This window comes from Triturus cristatus, chromosome 11 (genome assembly GCF_964204655.1).
Source record: "Triturus cristatus chromosome 11, aTriCri1.1, whole genome shotgun sequence".
In the NCBI taxonomy this organism is placed as follows: domain Eukaryota; kingdom Metazoa; phylum Chordata; class Amphibia; order Caudata; family Salamandridae; genus Triturus; species Triturus cristatus.
In genome coordinates, this window is record NC_140594.1 from 222,182,840 (window position 1) to 222,205,562 (window position 22,723).

General features: G+C 45.5%; 1 protein-coding gene across 4 annotated transcripts in view; it reads right to left on the reverse strand.

The window, feature by feature from the left end:
* The window catches only part of TRPV4 (transient receptor potential cation channel subfamily V member 4), a 601,330-nt gene that overhangs the window by 95,837 nt on the left and 482,770 nt on the right, over nt 1-22,723 (reverse strand). For all 4 annotated transcript variants that reach the window (XM_085636146.1, XM_085636144.1, XM_085636145.1 and 1 more), the window contains exon 8: nt 22,224-22,382. In XM_085636146.1, coding sequence (XP_085492272.1) covers nt 22,224-22,382 — 159 coding nt within the window. The remainder of the gene's footprint in view (nt 1-22,223; nt 22,383-22,723) is intronic.

Below are 22,723 nucleotides of genomic sequence, written 5' to 3' on the forward strand. Positions count from 1 at the left end.
TAGTAGAGATATCCCCGGTATAACTTTGACAAAGAAACATCAAATGTATAAACACTTCAGTTTGGGCTTATTCAGTTGTCATAAAACAGTCTCAGCCATGTTGGATTCTATTGCTTGCACTCAGGATTTCCAGATCTCTGTATGTCTATGATAATATCTCAAAACCTGCACAATTTTAATCATTAATTCAGTACTTCTTAAGATTTGCTTCTCAAAATAATTTTAAATTGTCAATAATTCAAAAGAAACAAAAATCCGGTTCAGAAAGGATCGAGTATACAGATATTAACTGAGGAAAAAGAGGTTAAGGAAGAAGTTAAAGGGGTAACAGATGTTATTTCCCAGAAGAAAGAAAGAAAAGTAGAAAAACAAAAGCAAAACAAATCCAAAGCAAATGAGTGGTGGGGGGGGGGGGGGTGTAAAAAATAAGATAAGGGCATTGGAAAGTAAAAAAATTAAATAAAGGGGGTTTCAAGCTACCTCTAGAATGGAAATAAAAAGACAAGATCACAGGTGAAGAGAGAAAGGGGGGAAAAAATAAGAATAATAAATTAGCAGGAATACATCTGGGAGATGATTTATAAGATACATTCTGTGTCCATAGAAAAGAGGCTTTTCTGGCCTTGCCTTTCAGTGAACATATCAATGAATTCTGGGCGGTGCAGTCTTTGCAGCTACAACAGAATCAATTTGACATGTGCAACTTATGGCAACGATTTGCAACCTGAAGGCCGACGCCTAGAAACATGTTGCCATGTCAACACTGAGGGACTTATTATGAGTTTGGAGGTCCGTGGACCATCGTACCGGCGGTGGTGGTCCAACCATGGTGAGCTCGAAGGTTTGACTGCCGTATTACTAGTTGGGAGTGTTTCCTGTGCAGAGACCAAGACTGGACCATCAGCACTGCCAGCATCCCGCCAACCACCAAGGACTGCGGTCCGGGGGGGGGGGCGGGGAGGAGCCTCCATAGGGCAGTACAGAGGCGCAACAGCGCCGGACGTATTATGGTTTGACTTTCCGACGAGCCCACCATATCGGTCGGACCGCTGCCTAAAGGTCAGCAGAGATGAAATATGTGGAGTGCATACCCACCCCTTTCCAGTTTTTCCCAGCAGATTTCAATTTGGATCCCTTTCTCAAGGTCCCCCCTACACAGGAGGATCTTCACCCTGAGGAATACAACCCTGTCTGCGGCGATGCACAGGTAAGTGCTCTTGATGCCATATACCCATTGCAGGGATTGCCCACATATGGGTCGGACACCGCCAATGGGTAGGTGGCATTTTTCCATATGTATCATGCATATGTGTGCATTCAACACATATGCTGTTGAAATGTACACACATGCATTGATATATTTGGAAAAACATTGCCCACCGCTGCAGCCACACAGCATGTCTCGCGCTCAACTCGTAATAGCTAATGGCAGCCGTAGACGTGGTCCTTCGGCGGTCGGGCCGCCAAACTCTTAATCAGGCAGTGAATCAATTGGCAATCCTGTTGTGCCAAGCTGCTATGTTCAGATTATTGCCCATGGACCTACAAAAGTGTGTATTAAATTATAAAACCCTGTTGTAGAAATCAACATTTCACCTTGTTGCTCCCTCGCAAATTCCAAGTTTGGACTATAATCATAAATCTATATGACCCATATTTGTTTAGGTTCCAGAGTCTTCTGTAGCACACATTAAAAAGCCTACAAACACCCTCCCCCAAAAATGGCAATCTCATCATTAGTATATTTTTAGCACTGTGCATATTGACATAACGTCAAACATGTAGCAGTGCAAAGTAGCAAATCGTTGGACGATCTCAAAGCCAAAACAAACCGGTCAGTGTCGGACTGGGACAGAAAACAGGCCCGGGATCCACAATAAAAGTGCCCCCCATTGGGGAATCAGACAGCAAAAAGGTGCCCGTCATTTGGAAATCAGGGCCGTTTTGAACGTGTAAAGACAAGTTGTATAGGAATTTTGCAAGGTATGGGGCTGCATGCATTTGAGCTTGCTGTAAGCAATAATTGTGGTATTATCGTGTAACTCAGCAACAAAAACCGGCCCACCAGACCATAAAACATATAATATTAAAAGCCATTGTCATTTACAATACCAGTAGGTCAAACTTCGCCAAAAGCGAGACCTATTGCACTGCAGAGTGCGGTGTCCGTTAAGCGGGCGCCACACTCACCATTAAAGTAAAAAAAGAGCGTGTTGTCCCTGAAGTGAAAGCTGCACTCACCAGTAAAGTTAAAAAAAAAAAAAAAAGAAAAAAAAAAAAGGGAAACCCTGCGGTGTCCCTGAAGCGGGTGCCTTGCTCGGCATGCAAGTTTATTAAAATAAAAATGTAAATCAAAGCGCGGTGTCCCTGAAGCACACGCCGCGTTCTTCTTAAAACTAATTTTTTTTAAATGCCATTGTACTGTCAAGGTAGGGGGCAGGAACTTTTAAAGTTAGTGCGGCATAGCGTTCAATACGAAAGCGGCCGCCATTGTTCTGTGTGAGCGCACTGCAAATACAACAAAAACAGCCGCTGTTGTCCCCATTAGTCAGCCATAAACTAAATAGTGCTCACCTACTTATAACGCACACCGTGTAAAAAGCCATGGGAGGTTACAAATGGAGACAAGGCGGTACTAAGGAGGGACTAACAAGCCTATTTACGAATTAGAAGCCAGGATTCACAAAGGGCAATGACAAGCAAAAAATATGGGCAGAAAGTGGGCGGGGCTTCAAATGGATACTCTAATACAGCATGGCTCGCAGAGCAGCGCATGGATGCTGACTCTAGGCTCAACCTAAAAACAGCCCACAAACTACCTGTCATACCAGCCCTTGGGGGCACAGCCTCATTGGCTTACAGCGGTACAAAAGGGGGTGGTGATGGACGGAGCATCAGAACCAATCAAACACTCACACCCAGTCAACAGATCCGGGCTAAAGAACGGTGATGGATCAAACCCAGATCTGTTGACTGGGTGTGAGTGTTTGATTGGTTCTGATGCTCCGTCCATCACCACCCCCTTTTGTACCGCTTTGTTCGCCATAAGTTGGCAGGGTATGCTCAGACGTGAGTCCCTTGCTCACTTTGCCACTGGATGCAAGCAAGCCTGGCTGAAGACGGCTGAAATGCCAGAAACTGGTCCTAGGAAGCTTGTTTCCGGTCCAGGGAAGGCATGGCATGGCAGTTCAGGCTGGACTGTTCCCATGAGGCACAGGGTCAGACTGATTTGCATATGGCCATGTCTGAACTGGGGTGGCAGAGTGGGCTAAAGAACGGTGATGGATCAAACCCAGATCTGTTGACTGGGTGTGAGTGTTTGATTGGTTCTGATGCTCCGTCCATCACCACCCCCTTTTGTACCTCATTGGCTTGCAAGCCAGTCCGACCCTGCCTCTTTTCATCACCTTCTAACAGAAACCTCTCCTCTCATCCATCTACATTTGCTTGTAAACTGAACTGACTTCTTCAGGCCCCACTGACACAGGAATGCCTGTGTAGTTAAAATCCCAAGCTAGATGAGGGCAGCTTTGCCGAAAAGTGCTAGCTTTAGAATTCTGTCTCAACACATTAATGTCATCCCCAATCAATGTCCTGGTTACTCTACCAAGTAAAATACCTTTGATTCACAGTATAATGGTTACCACTGAAAGATAAATTGGGGAAATGAGCACATTGTTAATCCCCACACCGCTGAGGATGACTAAAAAACACAAACATAGCAAGAAATAATTAAGCATTCTAAGACTCTTTAGTACCTTACTCCCAGAAACAAGAGACATAAAATTAAATAGAAATGTATGCCTTCTAACATCAGCCACAGGGCAACACATAGGCTCTTGGTATTCCTGTGGAAACATAAATGTTGTTTACAGGCTCCAGCACTGTAGGCTCAAGTTATCAGAGCCTTGCGTGTATGCGGCACGCCTGACAGAGGTTGTTGTGATGGCCTTTAAAAGATCCACAAGAAACATTGTGGAAGCACAGTGATTTTCCAGGATCACAAATGTGTCCTGTTTTTAAGTACAACAGCTGATGGGCCCATCTTAATTTTCTTCATAGGAAAATGAGTAGAACTGGGTTATGAGCTAAACTGCCAGTCTAGAAACCCTGTGATCGGACTCTCAATCCAGGCTTCGGCATATGACACAAATGCATGAAATTCGGGGCAAATTGCTTAATCACACTGTGTTTCAAAGAGCAAACATGCCATGCAAATATGTAAAAAAGCAAAGTCCCTCTTAATACTCCCATCACAATCGGTGTCTGTTAATATATCCTCTACTGAACCAGACACGCCATACTGCTCTTTGTGTCTGTACACCATACAATTTTCAAGATAGTCCTCTGTGATAACAAGGTTCTCTATAAATGCTCAATTGCCCCCTGGAGCTTGATCTACACTATACTAGGTTAGACTTTGCAATATCTCTGGGGTGCCTTGTCACTGAAAAAAAAAAACATGTATCAGAATGCCCTTTCTAGCTGAGACCATAGATTCGACACAGAAAGTCTAGAATACATTTAAAACACATATTCACTGACACCGAGCTTTCAGAATGTATTACAACCCAAACGGGCAGGCATCTTTTAAGGTCATGGAGCTTCTAGAGAGTGCTAAGACCTTTTACACAGAGCTGATAGATACTTTACCAAATTTGGGTTTGTTGAGAATAACTGCAGCGAAAAAAGAATAGCGACCAACACAACATAAGATGAGTTCACATACATACTCCCTGCTAACCTGCATACGGAAAGGGAGTTTATGAAAATATCCGATACAGTACTCTAGTAACCTTATTAAACATTCACTTAGTTAATATAACCAATGACACCTTAAGAAGTTGGATCTTCCACCAGCTTTTTTTTTTTGCTTAGGAGCCCTTGACGTAAACCCAGTTAGGCCAGACTCCTTTCTGAGCACGCTGAGACACCATTTTTTGCCCGGTCATCAGCAGGTGTACCTTTGAGGTAGATGCTGTTTCTCCTTATCCTTCTAAGAACCTGCAAGCATGTCAAGCTATCTGGACAATGACGTCCATAAGAACACCTGATGCGACATCAGTCTGGAAAAAGCGTCTTTATCAATTTTTCAAGGTCAACTAATAATAATAAACAATGTAGCCTGAATTGACATGTGTTCACCATATTTGTTTATACTAATGGTTATTAGAAACAATATAGAAGAGGCTAGTGGAACATGACCATGCGTATTGCAAGAATGGACATAGTTTTATCCCTCTATCACAAGAAAGGTTTTTCTCAGCACAACTCATGGATGCAAGAAAGAAGTTCCAGAGGGCAAGGGCCAAGATTGAAAATACTTTGCTTTACTGCGATAACTATGAAAAGACTGGCTAACACAATATCACTTCTCACTGAACACAGGACTTGGAACTCGAACAAAAATACACAGACCATGGGAAGCTGGTTGACGTACGTGGACCCTAAATAAATGCTACAAGCTGAAAAGTCCTTATGACCATCAATGGAGTGGGTTGCATTAATTGAATAGGGTGGGTAGATAGGAGCTGATAAGGCAGTTTCTTATCTTGTGTTTAAGAAACAGTGCCCGCATTCCTTTGAGGTTCCAGTAAAAAATGCAAGGAAAAGTGTGAGGGAGAAAGTGGTTGCTAGCCACTGCTGCAGGAAATGTGTTAAAATGTCTTCAGGGTTGTTTGAGGAGATTTAACAGTTCCCATTCCTTGCAATCGCAGAATGCCCTAAATAGTACATTGCCATAATTCAAATATGAAGATGGCAGTAAGATTTGAGATCTCTCACATAACGGACATGGAAACATTTTCAGATTTATCTTAACTACGCTCCAAAGTTAAATGTTAGACCAAAGAGTCCAAAATCTGATTTTCATCCACGATGATTTTTTAACTAAGGAAACAGGCACTGGCATGTCCCCACAGAGCTGGGTCTGATCTCCAGAACTTGTCAGTGACATCCACAAACACCACCTTGGCTTTATCAACCAATTAAATTATCTATGGTGGTGGATTAACGACATGCCACTGGTTCTACATGCATACTTATTTTTCAGGTACGCTGTAGAAAAATCCACCTCAAATAAAAGATGTACTGCAAGCACTAGGAGGGGTATGCTGGGGAATATACTTTGATAAGCTTAAGAAACCTCACCAATCACTAGGGGGTACCACTATCAGGTAAGGCTCCCACCACCTACACGCCATAATGCTGCTTGAACCAAGAGGACAATAGAAGACATTTTGATCCCACTGAAAGAGGACAGTAGAGGGGTTGACTTTAGCTTTCCCATTATTATCTGCTTACAAGAGAAAATCTCAGGATCAAGAGAACCGGTCCCTTGCACACAGCAAGAACAAAGGTGATTTCTGGATTTATCCTTGAGTGTCTTCTTCTGTGGACTACTTTTCCCAGGGCTGCAGCAAAGGGAGAGTCCCAAGTAACAGAGTATGCTTTGCTGACCAGGAGAAAACGAGCAGGAATAGTAGAAACTGAACTTTAGGCTGTGGGCTGGAGAAGAATGGTTGATGGGCCTGTCTTCTCACTGAAATCCACGGTCAGGACCTGACAATTTTGGGGAAATTGGAAAATTCACAATGCAGTTCTTCAACTTTTGGTTGTTGAGACTTTAAAAATATTTTCACTTTTGAAAGACTAGAACAAATTTATGTGTGGAAAGGAATGGTAGGGGTAAATTGTGAGGGCTGGTTGCTTGGTGCTAGTGGGTTCCAGCACAGGCAGTTGAACAGATGATGAGGTCACCAGGGGGAGAGGGGGAAGAGGGCGAGAGGGAGAGGGGGAGAGGGAGAGGGGGAGGGGGAGGGGGAGAGAGTGTCTCGGTGTGCTGCATTTAATGCTGTGTGCAATAAAACCAGGAGCTTTCCAAAGACTCCAGTTGTGTTATTAACCACAACAGAATTGCAAGCATACACAAAAAAGACACACCTTTGGTGTCCACCTTTTTACAGCTATGTCCAGTTTGGAGCTTATGAAAGAGACGTTTTTTCCTGCTGTAGAAGAGCAGGGAGAAAGTATCCTATCCGATCTCCTTGAGCCCTGCTTCGCTACCGAATCCAGCTTCACCCAGTCAGAGAATCTTTCTACATTGAGTTGGTCACAAAAGGTGCCTCGATCCCAGTCTGCAGCGGACTATAGGATTACAAGGAGTATTGTGTTTCCCAAAGTCTACTAATACTTTAAAAACACATAACTCCTGATTCCCTTAGCCATCATTTTAGTATTCTTTTATTAGAAAATGTACTCAAATGGTTCAGGAATTTTGTCTAGTTCCTTGACTTTATTGCTCTGTTGGTGCTGTTAAATACAACACATGCATTTTTCTGAGGGAAGCCTCTCTATTGTGCCAAGGTACTAAGTGTAAACACAAAATTCCTCTTAAACAGTTTTTAGGCTCTAAATTGTTTAACTTTGTGGGAGCTAAGGCACAGACCACATTGAGACAGAGGCCGTTCTGGTGATTAGTGATAAATCCATGTTTCTATAGTAGGGTTAGGGCTTTTGTAGTGGGGTATTCAAAGGTCACATTTCCTTGACACCTGATGCTTCACCAACTGGTACACCTCGACTATCTTCAGAATTTAACAATGTTTCCAACCAAGCATAGGAACAAGGAACAAAGTCATTTTAAAAAAAATATTCACTGTACCTTGACCAAACTTGTTTTGAAATAGCAAGTAATTTTTTGTCAAAGAGTATAAATATAGAGACATATTTGATGCACGCTGCAAAGGTCCTACACAGAATGCTAAAACTATTTTCAACACTTCAAAAATATGTGTAGATCCGTCTACCAAATTCTTGCCTGGCCTTTGAAGTAGGAGTTTACACCAGGCCAAAATACACAGCATATCATGCTTCAATTTATGTGCATACAAAAAGTTTGTGCTGGTTGAGTTGCACCACCACAGCCTCTCAGGTTGCCCTTCCTCCATCTTTAGAGCCTCCTACTATTGTCTCCACTTCACACATTTATGGACTAATCCAAAACTAAATTCTTTTAGGAAATTGATTGTTGTCTCCTGGGAAACCTGCACCTCTTTGTGGTGCTTAAAGCATGTATGCACTGTGGCTTTAAAGGAAGCACACCATGGGTTTTCTATCTTGATGAAATATGCTCAGCGTGCATATAGTGGCTGTGGGAGTTATCGTAAAATATTTTCACTATTATTTTGTATAGAATTTATGTGAACTGAAATCCATTTGACTTTTCAGCAAATACCAGAAAAAGATAACACATGCTAGCCAAAATTGAAATAATTAATTGTAACTCCTATTGTGTTTTAACTGCGATATTCGCTGGGTGAAATATAATTCACTATGCAGAGCTACGTAGGAGTTTCAATGGTGAGACCTCAGCATGTCAAGGCAATTAAGATACTGTCTTTTTACTGCTCCCTACTTGTCTCCAAGATAATGAACTTGGGTGTACATGTAGACACTGCGTTGGATTTCATTGCCTCACAGTGGGGTTGTGAAGCAAAGCATGCACATTTCACTTCAGGGCCAGAAAGGTACCTCAATATTTAATGGTGCCATCGAGTCCTGAAAAAACCAATGGAGGCTCTTTGCCTATGCCAGTTTGATGCATTTAGCACCTCCAGAATACAGCATCCCTGATTTTCCTGCACCTTCTTCAATGGATTTTTTTTACTCTCTGGCTCTTCTCTCCCTAAACTGGGTGCAAGTAGCCAAACAGATCCACTTACTGCCTGTAGCGCTCATTACACTGGTTGTGGTAATCCCGAACGGTAATACTTACTAATAAGGCATTATTTATTTTACCCTGGTTTTGGTATTATCTCCCCCATTCCAAGTTCCACAGAATTGGGAACACATATTAATAACGTATGTTTTTTTTCGCTCCTAGTTCTACAACTCAAGATTATTTTTCCCTACGCTCGTCTTCACCGGTTTTACCTGGAGAAATCTGTATAGGAAAGAAATGCACGAGCTGGGCAAACTTTGCACCCAAATGAGGATTCCAAGTAGTGTACAAACACCTCTTACTGCCTGAAATGGGACTGCGGTAAGGACCTATATTTTACCAATCATACTTTTCACAGCCACGCCCCCATTTTTCCTAGGCCATGAAACAGTTCTTTTGGCTTTGTTGTGCTTTGTGCCCTGGTAATTACCACCTATACCGTAACCCACGAAAAGCTGCTCATGAAGTGGGGGATTTGTGCAGATAGTGAGCCTATAGGTAGGGCCACTAGAATTATGCAATTTTGCAGCCATGGCATTTTCAGCATAATTAAGGATTTGCAGTATTAGCCATCATTTATCATCTGCTGCTTAATCTGCATATGTTAACAATAACATTGATTCTAGCTCAAATGGACCAAAAATTTATAAAAACATGGCGATGTGTTCCAGCGCAGACGAAAGCCCTTTGCAGACTTTTCTCAGGAATATCCTACAGGGGAATGAGATCTCATAAACAGTGTTTGTCTTACAGACCTGTGCTGGAGTAGGGTTTTCTTTTAAAATCGTATACCCGGGTCTTGTCCCCTTGACGAGGAGCTGGTGAGAAGGGGACAGGATCTCTGCAGGACACACACGGGGCTTTGCGGGTCGCGCTATGTCCACATCACCGAAACGGCAGGACAAAAATATTAAGGATCTGTTCTCCAGGTCCCCGGGTGGTCAGATGGCTACGACGGCAGATGCCGGGGGGACCGGAAAGGGGAAGCCGGATGCCGGGGGCTCTGAGCCCATCACTAAAGCCTTCCTGGAGTCAATGTTCACAGCATTACGGGATGATATCCAAACTTTCAAACAAGAGCTCACGTCTGAGCTCAAAGAGGTCCGCCGCGATATGGATAGCATTGGTGAAAGGGTGGCGGACCTGGAGGGCAAGAGCAATGGAAGGGACGAGGAAATCACAAATCTACAGCAGAAGATCATCAGACTGCATGATCAACAGGTGGACCTTCAAGGACACCTTGAGGACCTCGAGAACCGCTCTCGTCGTTATAACATCCGAATCAGGGGCGTGAAAACGGATGACGACTTGAAGGATCTTTTCACCTATGCGAGGGAATTATTCAACCACATCCTGGACACGAATTTGGGGATAGATCGGGCGCATAGAGTGGGTCCCCCCAGGGCACCGTCGGCCCCTCCGTCGGACATCTTAGTGTGCGTGCAGGACTACCGTACCAAGGAGATGATAATGCAAAAGGCACGCCGTATGCACCCCTTACAATTTCGTGATCACAGACCGGTGCTGTACCAAGACCTGTCCGCTCTCACGCTACAAAAAAGGCGCCTGTTCAGACCCATCACGATGCACCTTCAGCAAAATAACATTCCTTACAGCTGGGGTCACCCCTTCCGCTTGGTGTTTCGTAAAGATGACAAACTGTACCAATTGCGCTCTCTGTCCGAGGCCGGCAAACTGCTGGGTGTGGACCTCCCGGAGGAAGAAGATGGAGAGGGGGCCTCCACGTCCGGTGCGGGAACTGCTGGGCCTCGTTGGCGTCAACAGGGGTGTAGACGCTGTCTCAAGAAACCACCAGCTGCGGAGATTACGAAAGGCCGTCTGTCGGCGTTGGAATCTGTGTCAACGGATCTTTCAGGTTCTCAGAGTGGCTGAACTGGACACGCACGGTACCTGAGGTATTTCTCTTCTTACATCCAGCCCTTCGGCGGGAGGGAGGCTTCTTTCCACGGTTGGTGGACACACCCCAATGACTCTTTACCAGTCGCAGACGAGTGACGGACTATATATTTTTAGTTCTCATTGTTGGGGTATTTTTTTTTTTTAAGGGGTTTGTTGGGGTAGGGGAGGGAGAGGGACTGGGGCTCCACGTTCGCCTCCCCTTTAAAGCCGGAACCTCCACTTGCACCCCCATGTCCCTGACTCGCTTACACATCGGAAACTCTAGAGCCGCGATGCCTGTTGCTTTACAGCTGCAGTGTCCTCATGTGATATTTATCATGCCACCCACTACACTTAAAGTATTGACCCTGAATGTCCGGGGTCTTAATAACCCAGTTAAGCGTAAAGCTGTCCTATCATACCTAGAAAATTACCAAGCAGACCTTTGCCTCCTGCAGGAAACCCACTTATTAGCGCGCGATTGCTATCGCCTTAGGTCCCGGAGGTTCCCCACTCAGTTCTTTTCTTCCGGGCCTACTAAGACAGCTGGGGTGGCGATTCTGGTGGCACAACGGTTTCGGGGGAAGGTCCTTCATAGGGTGGCCGAGATCAGGGGGCGCCTCCTGACCTATCGCTTTGCCCTTGGGGGGATGCCATTTACTATTAGCTCCATATACGCCCCGAATGAGGGACCCGAGCGATTTTTACACTCTGCACTCAGAGGCCACGACTACACCAGCCCGCCATGTCATTCTCGGGGGGGATCTTAACTTGGTGTTCGATAACGCTCCGGATAGAGCCAGTCAGCGTTTTCATCAAGTCGGGGCCATTTCTGCGGAGGGCTTGCGCGTTTGCAAGATTTGGGGCTATGCGACCTTTGGCGCACCATGCATCCCCACGACAGGGACTACTCCTTTTATTCTAATGCGCATAAGACCTACGCCAGATTAGATCATCTCTTAGTTTCTGCACCGCTGCGGGCGCTCTCGACAGCAGCTGACATGGGGGTGGCGTCATTATCGGACCATGCTCCGGTGACCGCTATTTTCACTCTTCCGCCCACACCGCGTCCTTCCAGAGTGTGGCGTCTCAGGGATGCTCTCTTGCAGAGAGAAGAGGTGGTTCAACACATCAAGCGCAAGATTCATGATTATCTCACACATAATGACAACAGACACTTCGCTGGCAACGCAGTGGGCAGCGCTGAAGGCGGTCCTTAGAGGGGAGCTTAGCTCGATCTCGGCGACGGACAATAGGGAGCGCGGACGCGAACGGGAAGAGCTTACACAACAGGTGAGGGAATTGGAGCGGATACACCAGCGGGCGGGCGCCCCGAGAGTATGGCGGCAACTCAAAGCAGCTCGCCAACAGTTGACAGCGCTCGACCAAGACAGGGCGGAGTTTGCGGCACTGAGGCTGCGACATGCCTACTATGCGGGTGGGGACAGATGTGGGCGCCTTTTGGCTCATAAGCTCAGAGAGGTTCGTCAACGACAGGGAGTTAAATTGATCTCTCGGGAAGATCGCACAACAGTAACGGACGATAGAGATATTGCAGAGGCATTCCGCGATTTCTATGCGACCCTGTGTGCGGAGGCCCCGCTGGCCCGCTCTGAGGGGGTGGCCTTCCTGGATTCTGTCACATTGCCGGCTTTATTACCTGAACAGGCCGAATATCTAGAAAGAAGCATTCAAACGGAGGAAGTGGTGTCTGCCATTTCTCGGCTTAAACTGGGAAAGGCCCCTGGTCCAGACTGTTTTCCCGCTATTTTTTATAAGAAATTTTGTTCCCTGTTGGCCCCGATCCTCACCAGGCTGTTCAATTCCTTTGCCATTCAGGGAGCTATTCCAGGCGACCTCTTGGAGGCATCGATAGCAGTAATTCCTAAACCGGGCAAGGACGGATCGCAGTGTGGCTCTTACCGCCCGATATCACTCCTTAACATAGACCTTAAGTTATACACGGGGATACTGGCCTCCCGCCTCGGCCCTCTTGTGCCAGGACTCACAGACCCGGATCAGGCGGGCTTCATCCCTGAGCGGCAAACGACTGATAATACTAAGTGGATTTTGCATCTTATAGAAAGGGCTACTCGGGTCCCAGGGGAGTTCATGATGCTAGCCATTGATGCCGAAAAGGCGTTCGACCGGTACACTGGCCATTTTTAGAGCAAGTGTTGGAAAAAGCAGGAATAGGCGACCGATTCCGCACGCATATCCTCAACTGTTATAGATCCCCCACAGCTACTGTTAGAGTGAACGGGTACACATCCTCTCGATTTCACATTGAGAGAGACACAAGGCAGGGATGTCCGTTGTCCCCCCCTCCTCTTTTCCCTTTATATGGAGCCGTTGGCTCAGAGGGTGCGACAAAACCCTGAAATCACGAGAATCCGGTTTGGGGGCTTCGTCCATACAATCAGTCTATATGCGGATGATGTATTATTATCCTTATCTGATCCGGGACCCGCCCTCCCAGCGTGCTGGGCAGAACTGGAGGTTTTCGTGCAAGCTGCCGGGTTCAAAGTGAATGCAGAGAAATCCTTAGCCCTAGACCTGTCGCTGTCACGGTCCACTCAAGATCATTTGCAATCCCGGCTTCCCATTCGTTGGGCAACGGGCACGATACCATACTTGGGGATCCAATTGGCCCCATCGCTTTCTTAAGTGGTTCAGACGAACTACGCGCAGTTACGCGACAGGATTCGCCAGGAACTTGACAGATGGCGGCACTACCCCCTCTCGTGGTTGGGTAGGATTGCGGTGGTTAAAATGACCATTCTTCCACAGATTCTCTATTTCTTCCGCACTATACCTCTCCGTCCGCCAGCGGGATGGATTCGAACGACGCAGTCAGACCTGGCCCGGTTTATCTGGAACGGGAAGAAACCGCGAATGCGACGGGCGCTGGGGGTATTAGCTCCGGAAGCGGGTGGACTAGGAATCCCAGATCTGGGGCTCTACTTTCAAGCAGCCCAACTGAGATATCTGGTGGAGTGGAGCAGATGGGAATCCAAGAAACATTGGCTATTTCAAGATCAGGCGGTGGCTGCGCGTCCTTTACAGGATATTCCTTTCTTGCGCAAGGCGCACCGTCCGCCTAACCTATATGCCTCCTACATTACGCGGGTCCCTCTGGAGGTTTGGGACACCACTAATCTCACACATGAACTCACATCGTTCCCGTCCCCGCTTACCCCGCTGATGGGCAACCCCGACTTCACCCCAGGATTAGAGGATGCCGCCTTTGCGAGCTGGAAGGCAGCGGGTTGCCGGTCCCTGTGTCATGTTTATGGAGAGGGGGGAGTACACTCGTTCGTACAGATGCAGAGAGATTACGGGCTACCGGTGACAGAGAGGTTGCGGTATATGCAAGTGAGACATTGGGCTCTCCAGCCACAGGTTTGCTCCGGGGCAGACTGGCGCCTCTTCCCCTACGAGCGATGGCTTATTACACGCACATCAGACAAACACCTCGTTTCCGATCTCTATAAACAGTTGCAGGTCAAACACAAACACACATATAATTCTAGCAGGAACCGATGGGAACGAGAACTGGGAAGAACACTGAGTCATAAAGAATGGGAGGGCATCTATTACAGGGCACGGCACTCGGCATACCACATGGGGCTCACAGAGACTCTCACGAAGATTGTGACATACTGGTATTACACCCCGGAGCGCTTACATGCGATGGACCACTCTCGGGAGGCGACATGCTGGAGGGGTGGTGGTCAATTGGGTAGTCTAACGCACATATTGTGGGACTGCACACATCTCCAATCTTACTGGAAGCGGGTATTGGATGAAGTGGATAATCACTTCGAGACGGAGATACCACGTTTCCCTGCTTATGTAATTTTAGGTCTGCCCAACCCTCTGACATACCCATTGCGCTCACGCAGAGGCAGGCTGATAAACATCGCGCTGGGGTCTGCTATACAAAATATACTTGCGCACTGGCGTACACCCCAGCTACCGACCTTCACGGGATGGCTCCATCGGTTGTGGTATGTCTTAGGATGGAAAAGCTAGCGCTAACCATGGCGGGGGAAGGGGACAGATGTGGGGAGTTATGGAAGCCCTTTTTATCACTCTTAGCCTCAGAGTTTAGGGAAGTCACTTGTCCCCGATATCTAAGACTGTTACGTATTGCGGAGACTCCAGTGGGAGACGGGCATTAATGGTGGGACCTTGGGAAAGACGTGGAGCCAGGGAGGGGGGAGGATGGGGTTTGGGAGATTGGAGGGGGGTTGTTTTGTTTGGAGGGGCCTTTTATTGGGGGAGGAGGGTTTATATTTGAAAGTTGTGTTTGATTAAATGATTATTCAGCTAAGCACACTTCGGTTTAAAAGAAGAACGACAATGACCCAGATGGTAGTTATATCATAGGAATGTGTACTTGGGTTTCGACGCATGTTCTTTGGGCTGATTTTCAATAAAAACATATAAACCATAAAATCGTATACCCTCTCCATTTTGCATGTTTAGATTAATAAGATTAATTAATTAATAGTAATTATACTAATGGTTTGCTGTGTGAATTGATCAACATTACTAATATGAGAAATATACGTGGGAATTGCAGTGGCATGGCCTAACTAATGACGTAAACTGAATTTGTATGCATATTAATAAAATATATTCAGAAACTGCATGATTATATGTTGCTTTTGTGATGTATTTGTGATTTGTGCTTTATTAATGTGAATATAACCCGTATTAAGTGTTGCTCCTGCTAGATAAATACATACACATATGGGTATTAATAAGGGGATAACAGATTATTAGTCATTTCTATGTATTAATTACATTTTTGTGTTTCTTTGCTTAAGTTGACCATTTGGTGGCCACAAAATGGCCGACGTCCCTGTTAGACGAGAACAACTCCATTATGAGCATCTCTGGGTGAAGTGCGCATGCGTCGCCATCAGCAGCCGCGGCCTTTACACGACCCCGACTCAACTGTGACAACCAAGGCTATTTCCCGGGCTTTCGGCCAGCTGCTCTGAAAGAAACAATGAAAAGATACTATTGTGTGGATTGGAACTATATCTAAAGACACATTATATGTATGGGAAAGAAGTCGAACTTTCCCCGACGGACCAATCAAACTTGTCCAAAATATCAATCGTTACACTTTGGAATGTAAATTTGCTATAAAAATGGTAGACTAGAGAGGTTAGATTATTATTATTCTGAGAGATTTCAGTCGAGACCCTTCAGAAGATTTGCGATTTCCTGACGTTATGCTGACGATGACACTGCAGGACAGCTGTTTCCAAAGACTCTGACAGTATGAACTGATGACCAAGATTTTGACTTAGAGGGCGACTTTTAGCCAGAATAGGTAACTATGATGATCTATTTTGCTTGATTAAAACCTAGAGAATCGAATTTCAATTATTTAGATAAAAATTCAATATTCATTACAAGAACTGTGTTGGGTCGTTATTATTTGAGAAAATGTATTTATATAAATGATGTTATGGATTTCGTTATCACTTCAACCTGCAGCTAGTAGATCCATGGCCTATTCATGGGAGGAGTACTAAAGGTGAAGTTTAGATCTTTATGAATTGGGTTATGTGAGTACTCTCTTCCATTACAGCGAGTGGAACAATCACCTCTTTGAAACAGGTTATTAGATGGGTGTATGTTGGTGTTATGGGCCCCACCAGCGTATGTAGTATTGTGTGTGATCTGTGATGAAGCGAGGGATTTTGCATTCCACGCTGCATCACCTGCAGCTCCCTCATTAAAAACAATTTATGTGGTCTTCTTCCCCCTCTCAACAAATATAGCACTCTCAAGTCACTCCTAAACCCACTTGGGTTGAAGAGTGACTCGAAAGTACTATATTTGTAGGATATTCCTGAGAAAAGTTGCAGTGGGAACGAGAAAGAGCGATTACAATTTACTACACTTATACCTGAAGACATAAGGTACTGAATGTAGGGGAGTGCAGAATATGCCTATGTAAGAGTTATCCTAATCCTGAGGAAGGCTTTACACCCTCCGGGGCATACAGAAGGTCGAAACTTGTATATAGATTAACACAATAAATATATTACGTGGCACGGATACGAAGGGTCCAGGAATATCCCGCCTATTGCCATTTTTAATCCTTCCAGGGGAAGTGTTTAGAGGATCCTGAACCCAGGTGGGACAGAGGGATTGATTCTAGTTCCTCAACTTTTTGATAATAACATTAAAAAAATGTTTTTTTTTTGCTTCATTCTGGCTGTTGGTTTGCGTCAGGATGATGATGTGTGCCCTTTGATGAAGCATGACACTATCTAGTGTGTGAGGGCATTATTTAAATACAAAGGGATTTCCCACTACAGAATGCTGAGCAACTCCCTTTGAGACAATAGGTCATGATTTACCCCTTCCTTTCCTTGGTGTGTTGCAGTGTTACAGAAGGTAGTATTTAGGAAAGGGTGGTACCTCTCGCCCCCCTGTGTTGCGTGTGTGTTGTCAGTAACATAATGCAAATTTTTTTAACTGTGTTCTTATAGTTTTCACTGATACAAAAAAGAAGACTGTTGCATCACAATAGACAAAAATACAATCATAACGGATCACAGTGTCAACACTTCCAGCTTGACTGGAGAGCCACCTCCCCCTCTCAGAACAATGACTACATACATGTAAACCCTGGCCACAATGTCTGGGATCACAAGGGACCTCCTCAGAATCTCCTCTCCCATCATCACTAACCTCTTCACCCATTCGGCGCAACTGACCCCTGTGTGTCCTCACTCCTCTCCACCCACTCCCCATGTGCGTTCTGCATGTTCACCTCCCTCACCTTTCCAGTCACCGTCAGTCCCAGTGCCACCTCCTCTGCTTCCAGTAGCGCGGCCCAGATCTCCAAATTCTTTCACTCTGTCATCCATCGACAATCAAATATGCGTCTCCTCTGCTAGGGTCCATTCTACTATATCCTTACCCCACAGGGACACCGATGGAACGCGCTGCCCTACCTTCACATTGCTACTCATCAATGCCCAGTGCTAACTGTAGAAACCTCCATCTCATCGCCACCCTCCACCACCCCACATGGGGTACCAGAACCATACCTAGAAGACACTGTCCAGGGGCCTCCCCCCAACCCGATGCTAGTCACCTTGCTCAGTCTCGCCGTCACCGGCGCCCAGTATGTGCTCACGATGGGACACATCCAGGCCAAGTGCCAAAATGCGGCACCCACCGCCGCACATCGGAATAGTCCGCTGATCTATTAGCATACATTCTACTCCGCTTAATTGGTGTCAAATAGGTACGGGTACTTGGTTAAAATGGATCAATTTGAACTGGGGATTACAGGACACCCAACACACAAGCGAAAAATGTCTCAGCCCACGCTTTGTCCGTGACAGGTTCCTCCAAAATATCCACATAAACTTGCCTAGCTTTGCAAATCCCCTTGGCCCTGTTGCTTCTAAGCATGCCATAAAACAGTCACCACCCGCCCTCCATCTCCCACTGTCAGCAACAGTTGCAGCGGTTCTGATCGGCTGGGGGCTTCCAGAAACCTCCGCCACATCTCCCTGAACGTACTGGCAATTTTAGCATATTGTAAAAAGTGACACGCCACTACCGCAAACTCAACTTGTGCATACTCAAACATAACAAACCGCTCTTCTGGATAGAAGTCCCCCAGCATCTCACAGCCCCCTTTTCAACAGCGAGCTATGGACATACTCTCGCTAATACCTTTAAATGGCAACAATGACCAACTACTTAAATCTACTGCAAATGGCGGCCTCTTCAGGACTCTGCCAATCACACTCTCCCAGATCGCCGCAGTTCACCACACCAAGTGTGGAAAGTGTTGTGGCATTCTCACCCCTATCATCAACAACTCCAGCAGGGACACATTTCCACACGTTCCCCTCAGCAGCCGTTTCTCCCAATTGCCCTCCTCCGTCAACCACTGCGCTGCGTGCTGCAGCTAGGAAGCATAATACAACTCGACGTCAGGGACGCTCATGCCTCACTCTTCCTGGTCCAGTTTAAGTGCTGCCAGTGCCACCCTGCTGCTCTTTCCCACCCACACTAGTAAATCAACAAGCTATCTAGTGCCTTGAACGTACAATGGGCAATTGTAAGAAGTGACTTCAGTACATAATACAGCTACAGCAATTCAACCTGCCAGTGATAATGGCAATGCATTCCAAAAAGCAGTTGACTTTGTCAATCCCCCCAGCTTATTGTCCATGTTGTGTCGCCTCTGTCCCTCCACACCATACCCAATCATAATCCTCAGTATCAGAAGGCCTCAGTCTCCCATCTAAGCCAATTCAGATCCCATACTATTTTGTAACACCCCCAGAGGGAATGGCAGTGTCTCATTCCTATTAATCTTGAGCCCAGCCACAGATCCAAATTCATCTAGGTTGTTTATCAACAGATGCACTAAATCCCTTGGCCTCCACAAATAAAATACATCGTCCTTATATAATGATATCAAATGCATACCGTCCCCTATCTTTATTCCATAATCCTGCAGGTCACTGCACAGCCTCACTACCAACAGTTCCATAACCAATGCAAACAGCAGTGGGGTAAAGGGACACCCATGTTGTGTACCCCTCTCTACCGCCCAGTCTTCTGACACCAACCTGCTGCTACGGACCCGGGTCTGAGGCACACAATTGAGGAGCTTCACCCAGAAACCCAGACCAAATCCCATGCGTCCCAAACCCCTACAGCAGATATTCCCAGTCAAGCGTATCAAATGCTTTCATACTGTCCATTGATTCCTCATTGCTACCCTCAACCAAATGCAACACATGAGCCAGCCTACGCAAGTTCCTGGCCGTACTCCATCCCGGAATGAAGCCACATTGGTCCTCTTACACGAGGTATCCCCACCACCGCTCTAAGACACTTTGCAAGTATTTTACATAGCACCTTCGTGTCTACGTTCAACATGGTCAGGGGCCTATAAGCCGCTGGATCCATAACATCCCCACCCAGTTTGGGTACCACACAAACAGCTTCCCAGGGCCAGACTGGGAACCGAAACTGGCCCTGGCAAACTGCTCGGCCGGCTCCCCTGGAGAGAGGGGTGGTGCAGCCGAGCAGTTTGCGGGGGGCTGGTTTCAGACAATTTTGTAACAGGGGGGGGCGATATTGCCGAACCCCGGTAAAAAAAAAAAAGGTCCCCTAGGGGCACAAAACAGGCCCCCACCCTAGCGTCCCACCGGGGAAATGCCGGGTGCCCACTACGGCAAATCCGGCCCTGCCCATACCTAAATGCCTCCCTATAAACTTCCAACAAGAGTTCCGTCAAAGGCGTTGTAAAAGTCTGATAAAATTCCACCAGGAAGTTGTCTCCACCCGGAGACTTCTCCCAGCCATCTTTCCCAATGTCCCTCACAATTCCACCAACATCAACTCCACCTCTAGCCCCTCGCTGTGATTTTGGGAGACCACCTTAAGATCCACCTGTGCCCGGCAGTCACCACAGCTACTCCACATGGTGTCCCTCCATATACATCCCCTCCAGGTGAGTCCTAAGCGCCCCATTAACCCCCACCTGCGTCGATGCCAAAGTACCATCAAGCCTCCTCAGAGCCATCATGGGGAGTCTATTATCTTCTCACTTTAACAGCCACACCAGGAGCATATTTGGCCTGTCTCCCTCTCTATGCAGTCTCTAACGGAATTCTGTATGTGAATTGGTCCAGCCAGTCCCATGTTTCCCCCAGTGTATGCATACTGTTAATCAATTCCACTCCCACCGTGGGATTCAGTGTCGCACAGCTCTGCCAACTTCCCTTTCATTGCCTCCACCTCTCTAGTCAACTGTTGCGTAATACCGTAGACTTTACTAATGCACTCCCCCCACATCTCCGTTTTCACCACTTCCCACTCACTGACTTCACTAGTCGAGGAACCCCAATTCCCACTAAAATACTCCGTCAGCCTTTCCCCCACCAGAATGCTGATTAGAGGTCAATCTTTTTTTTAACAAAAACAATGGTCCTTGATAAGGCTCAGTATTAATAGAAATGAATATAGAATGCAATCTCTTCTATATAGTCACTGTCCATCCAGACAGTGAGATTTAATCAATATATACGTTCAAAAATTCTCAGCGACAAATGAATAAAGTGGGACACAGTCCTGTATCCTACATGGAACATTAGACATAAAAGAACAGACAATCAGGCAAAACAACAAGGCTTGTTTGTAAATATTTGTGGTTAAACAAGCGTAATGAACAACCAAAAACCATTACAAATTAGATATGAATACGTTTGTATACACGGTTTAAAAAGTCAACGATGTTTCGATCACTTCTAGACAAATAATGGGATCATCATCAGGACAAACTGAAATAATTGCCTGAAAGACATACAACTCGATGAGGCAATGGTCGTTGTTTGTTACAGCGCAGGATGCCCGGAGATATCCGTGGGGAAGGTGGTGGGGCTTGAATAAATGAATTATTCGGCGTTGCTAGTTAAAACTTAGCAAGGAGTCTGTACCGGCAGTTTACTGGAGGCAGACATGAGGGAAATCCGGCTACAAGCAGTAGAATCCGTGTGGTGCTACGAGCTCGGGGGTCCGGGGCAGAGCAATGTCCGTCTGTTCGTTCGGCGCGCACTAAGGTATCCATATCTAATTTGTAACGGTTTTTGGTTGCTCATTACGCTTGTTTAACCACGAATATTTACCAACAAGCCTTGTTGTTTTGCCTGATTATCTGTTCTTTTATGTCTAATGTTCCATGTAGGATATAGGACTGTGTCCCACTTTATTCATTTGTCGCTGAGAATTTTTGAACGTATAGATTGATTAAATCTCACTGTCTGGATGGACAGTGACTATATAGAAGAGATTGCATTCTATATTCATTTCTATTAATACTGAGCCTTATCAAGGACCATTGTTTTTGTAAAAAAATCACTACCCAAGGTCCTTGTTTTCCCTAATGGGTTCCCTTGTCTTTGAATAAATTGATTAGAGGTCAATCATCACACTCTATGATTATCAGAAGCAAGAACATCAGCCTTAAAAGAAGCAGTAGTATGCGTGGGGGTGTTGTTGGGAGGTGGGGGGTTGAGCCACTTGAGATCTTTTTATATGCTGGAAAACTAATAAGTGATCAACAGTTGATGTATTGTACTGTGTTGAAAGAAAACAATAAAAATTGTTTAAAAAAAAATAAAAAAAAAGCAGTAGTAAATACCATTGTTTTTTTAATAAGGGTTTGCATTGTTAAACACTATTAGAGAATAGCCATATTTTGCAGAATACTGCCTGAATTATTTTTAGACATCATGCTGACAAAAATTATTGGCATAATATGACACTTGTTAAATTGCATTTACATTATTTTATGCTACAAGTTGATTTATTTGATGACCATCACGTAATCTGGATCCTCACCCAATTTTCTTCTAACAAAACTGCGAATTTCCAAATTAAGTACACCAGTTCCTTAAGAGCGCATGCTATTCTTTTAAAGATAGCTCGATGTTGCCTGAAATGTTTAGATGGTTGCTTTAAATATAAATGTCTTTTAACCTAGTACGCAGATCGTGATAAACATTTCACAATAGGTAAATCCGTTGTTACTTACGATGCCATCCAGTGGTCTGTAGAATGCAGTCAACGTGAAAATGATCATGGCAATGAGATATGAAACAACACTTATGTAGAAAGAAACTGCACCAAACTTCCTCCACTTGTCCCTTAGAAGTTCGTTAATCGGCTCCACAGCAAGCATCTCGTGCCGGTTCTGAAAGAAGCCATTTTGTAGCATGTTAGTCCCTTTACACGCCACATACATCAATGTTTTAAATAAAACAACCAGCGTCACATTCCATTGGATTTTGCTCCTTTGAGCTGGGAAGACAATTTTTATTCCTAATTTTTCACTTACAACTGGTGTGTCCATTTACTAGGTGTTGCCAGGTATCCTACTAGCTTTACAAGAGGCAGGAAAATTAGACATATTATCCACTTGCTAAGAAGCCAATTGACCACTAGACCAATCCAGGAAGCAGTAGAAAGTACGTCCACTCCATGATCCCGATCAACGACCATCTGTGATGGTGCTGTAATCCAAACTCCTGCTGG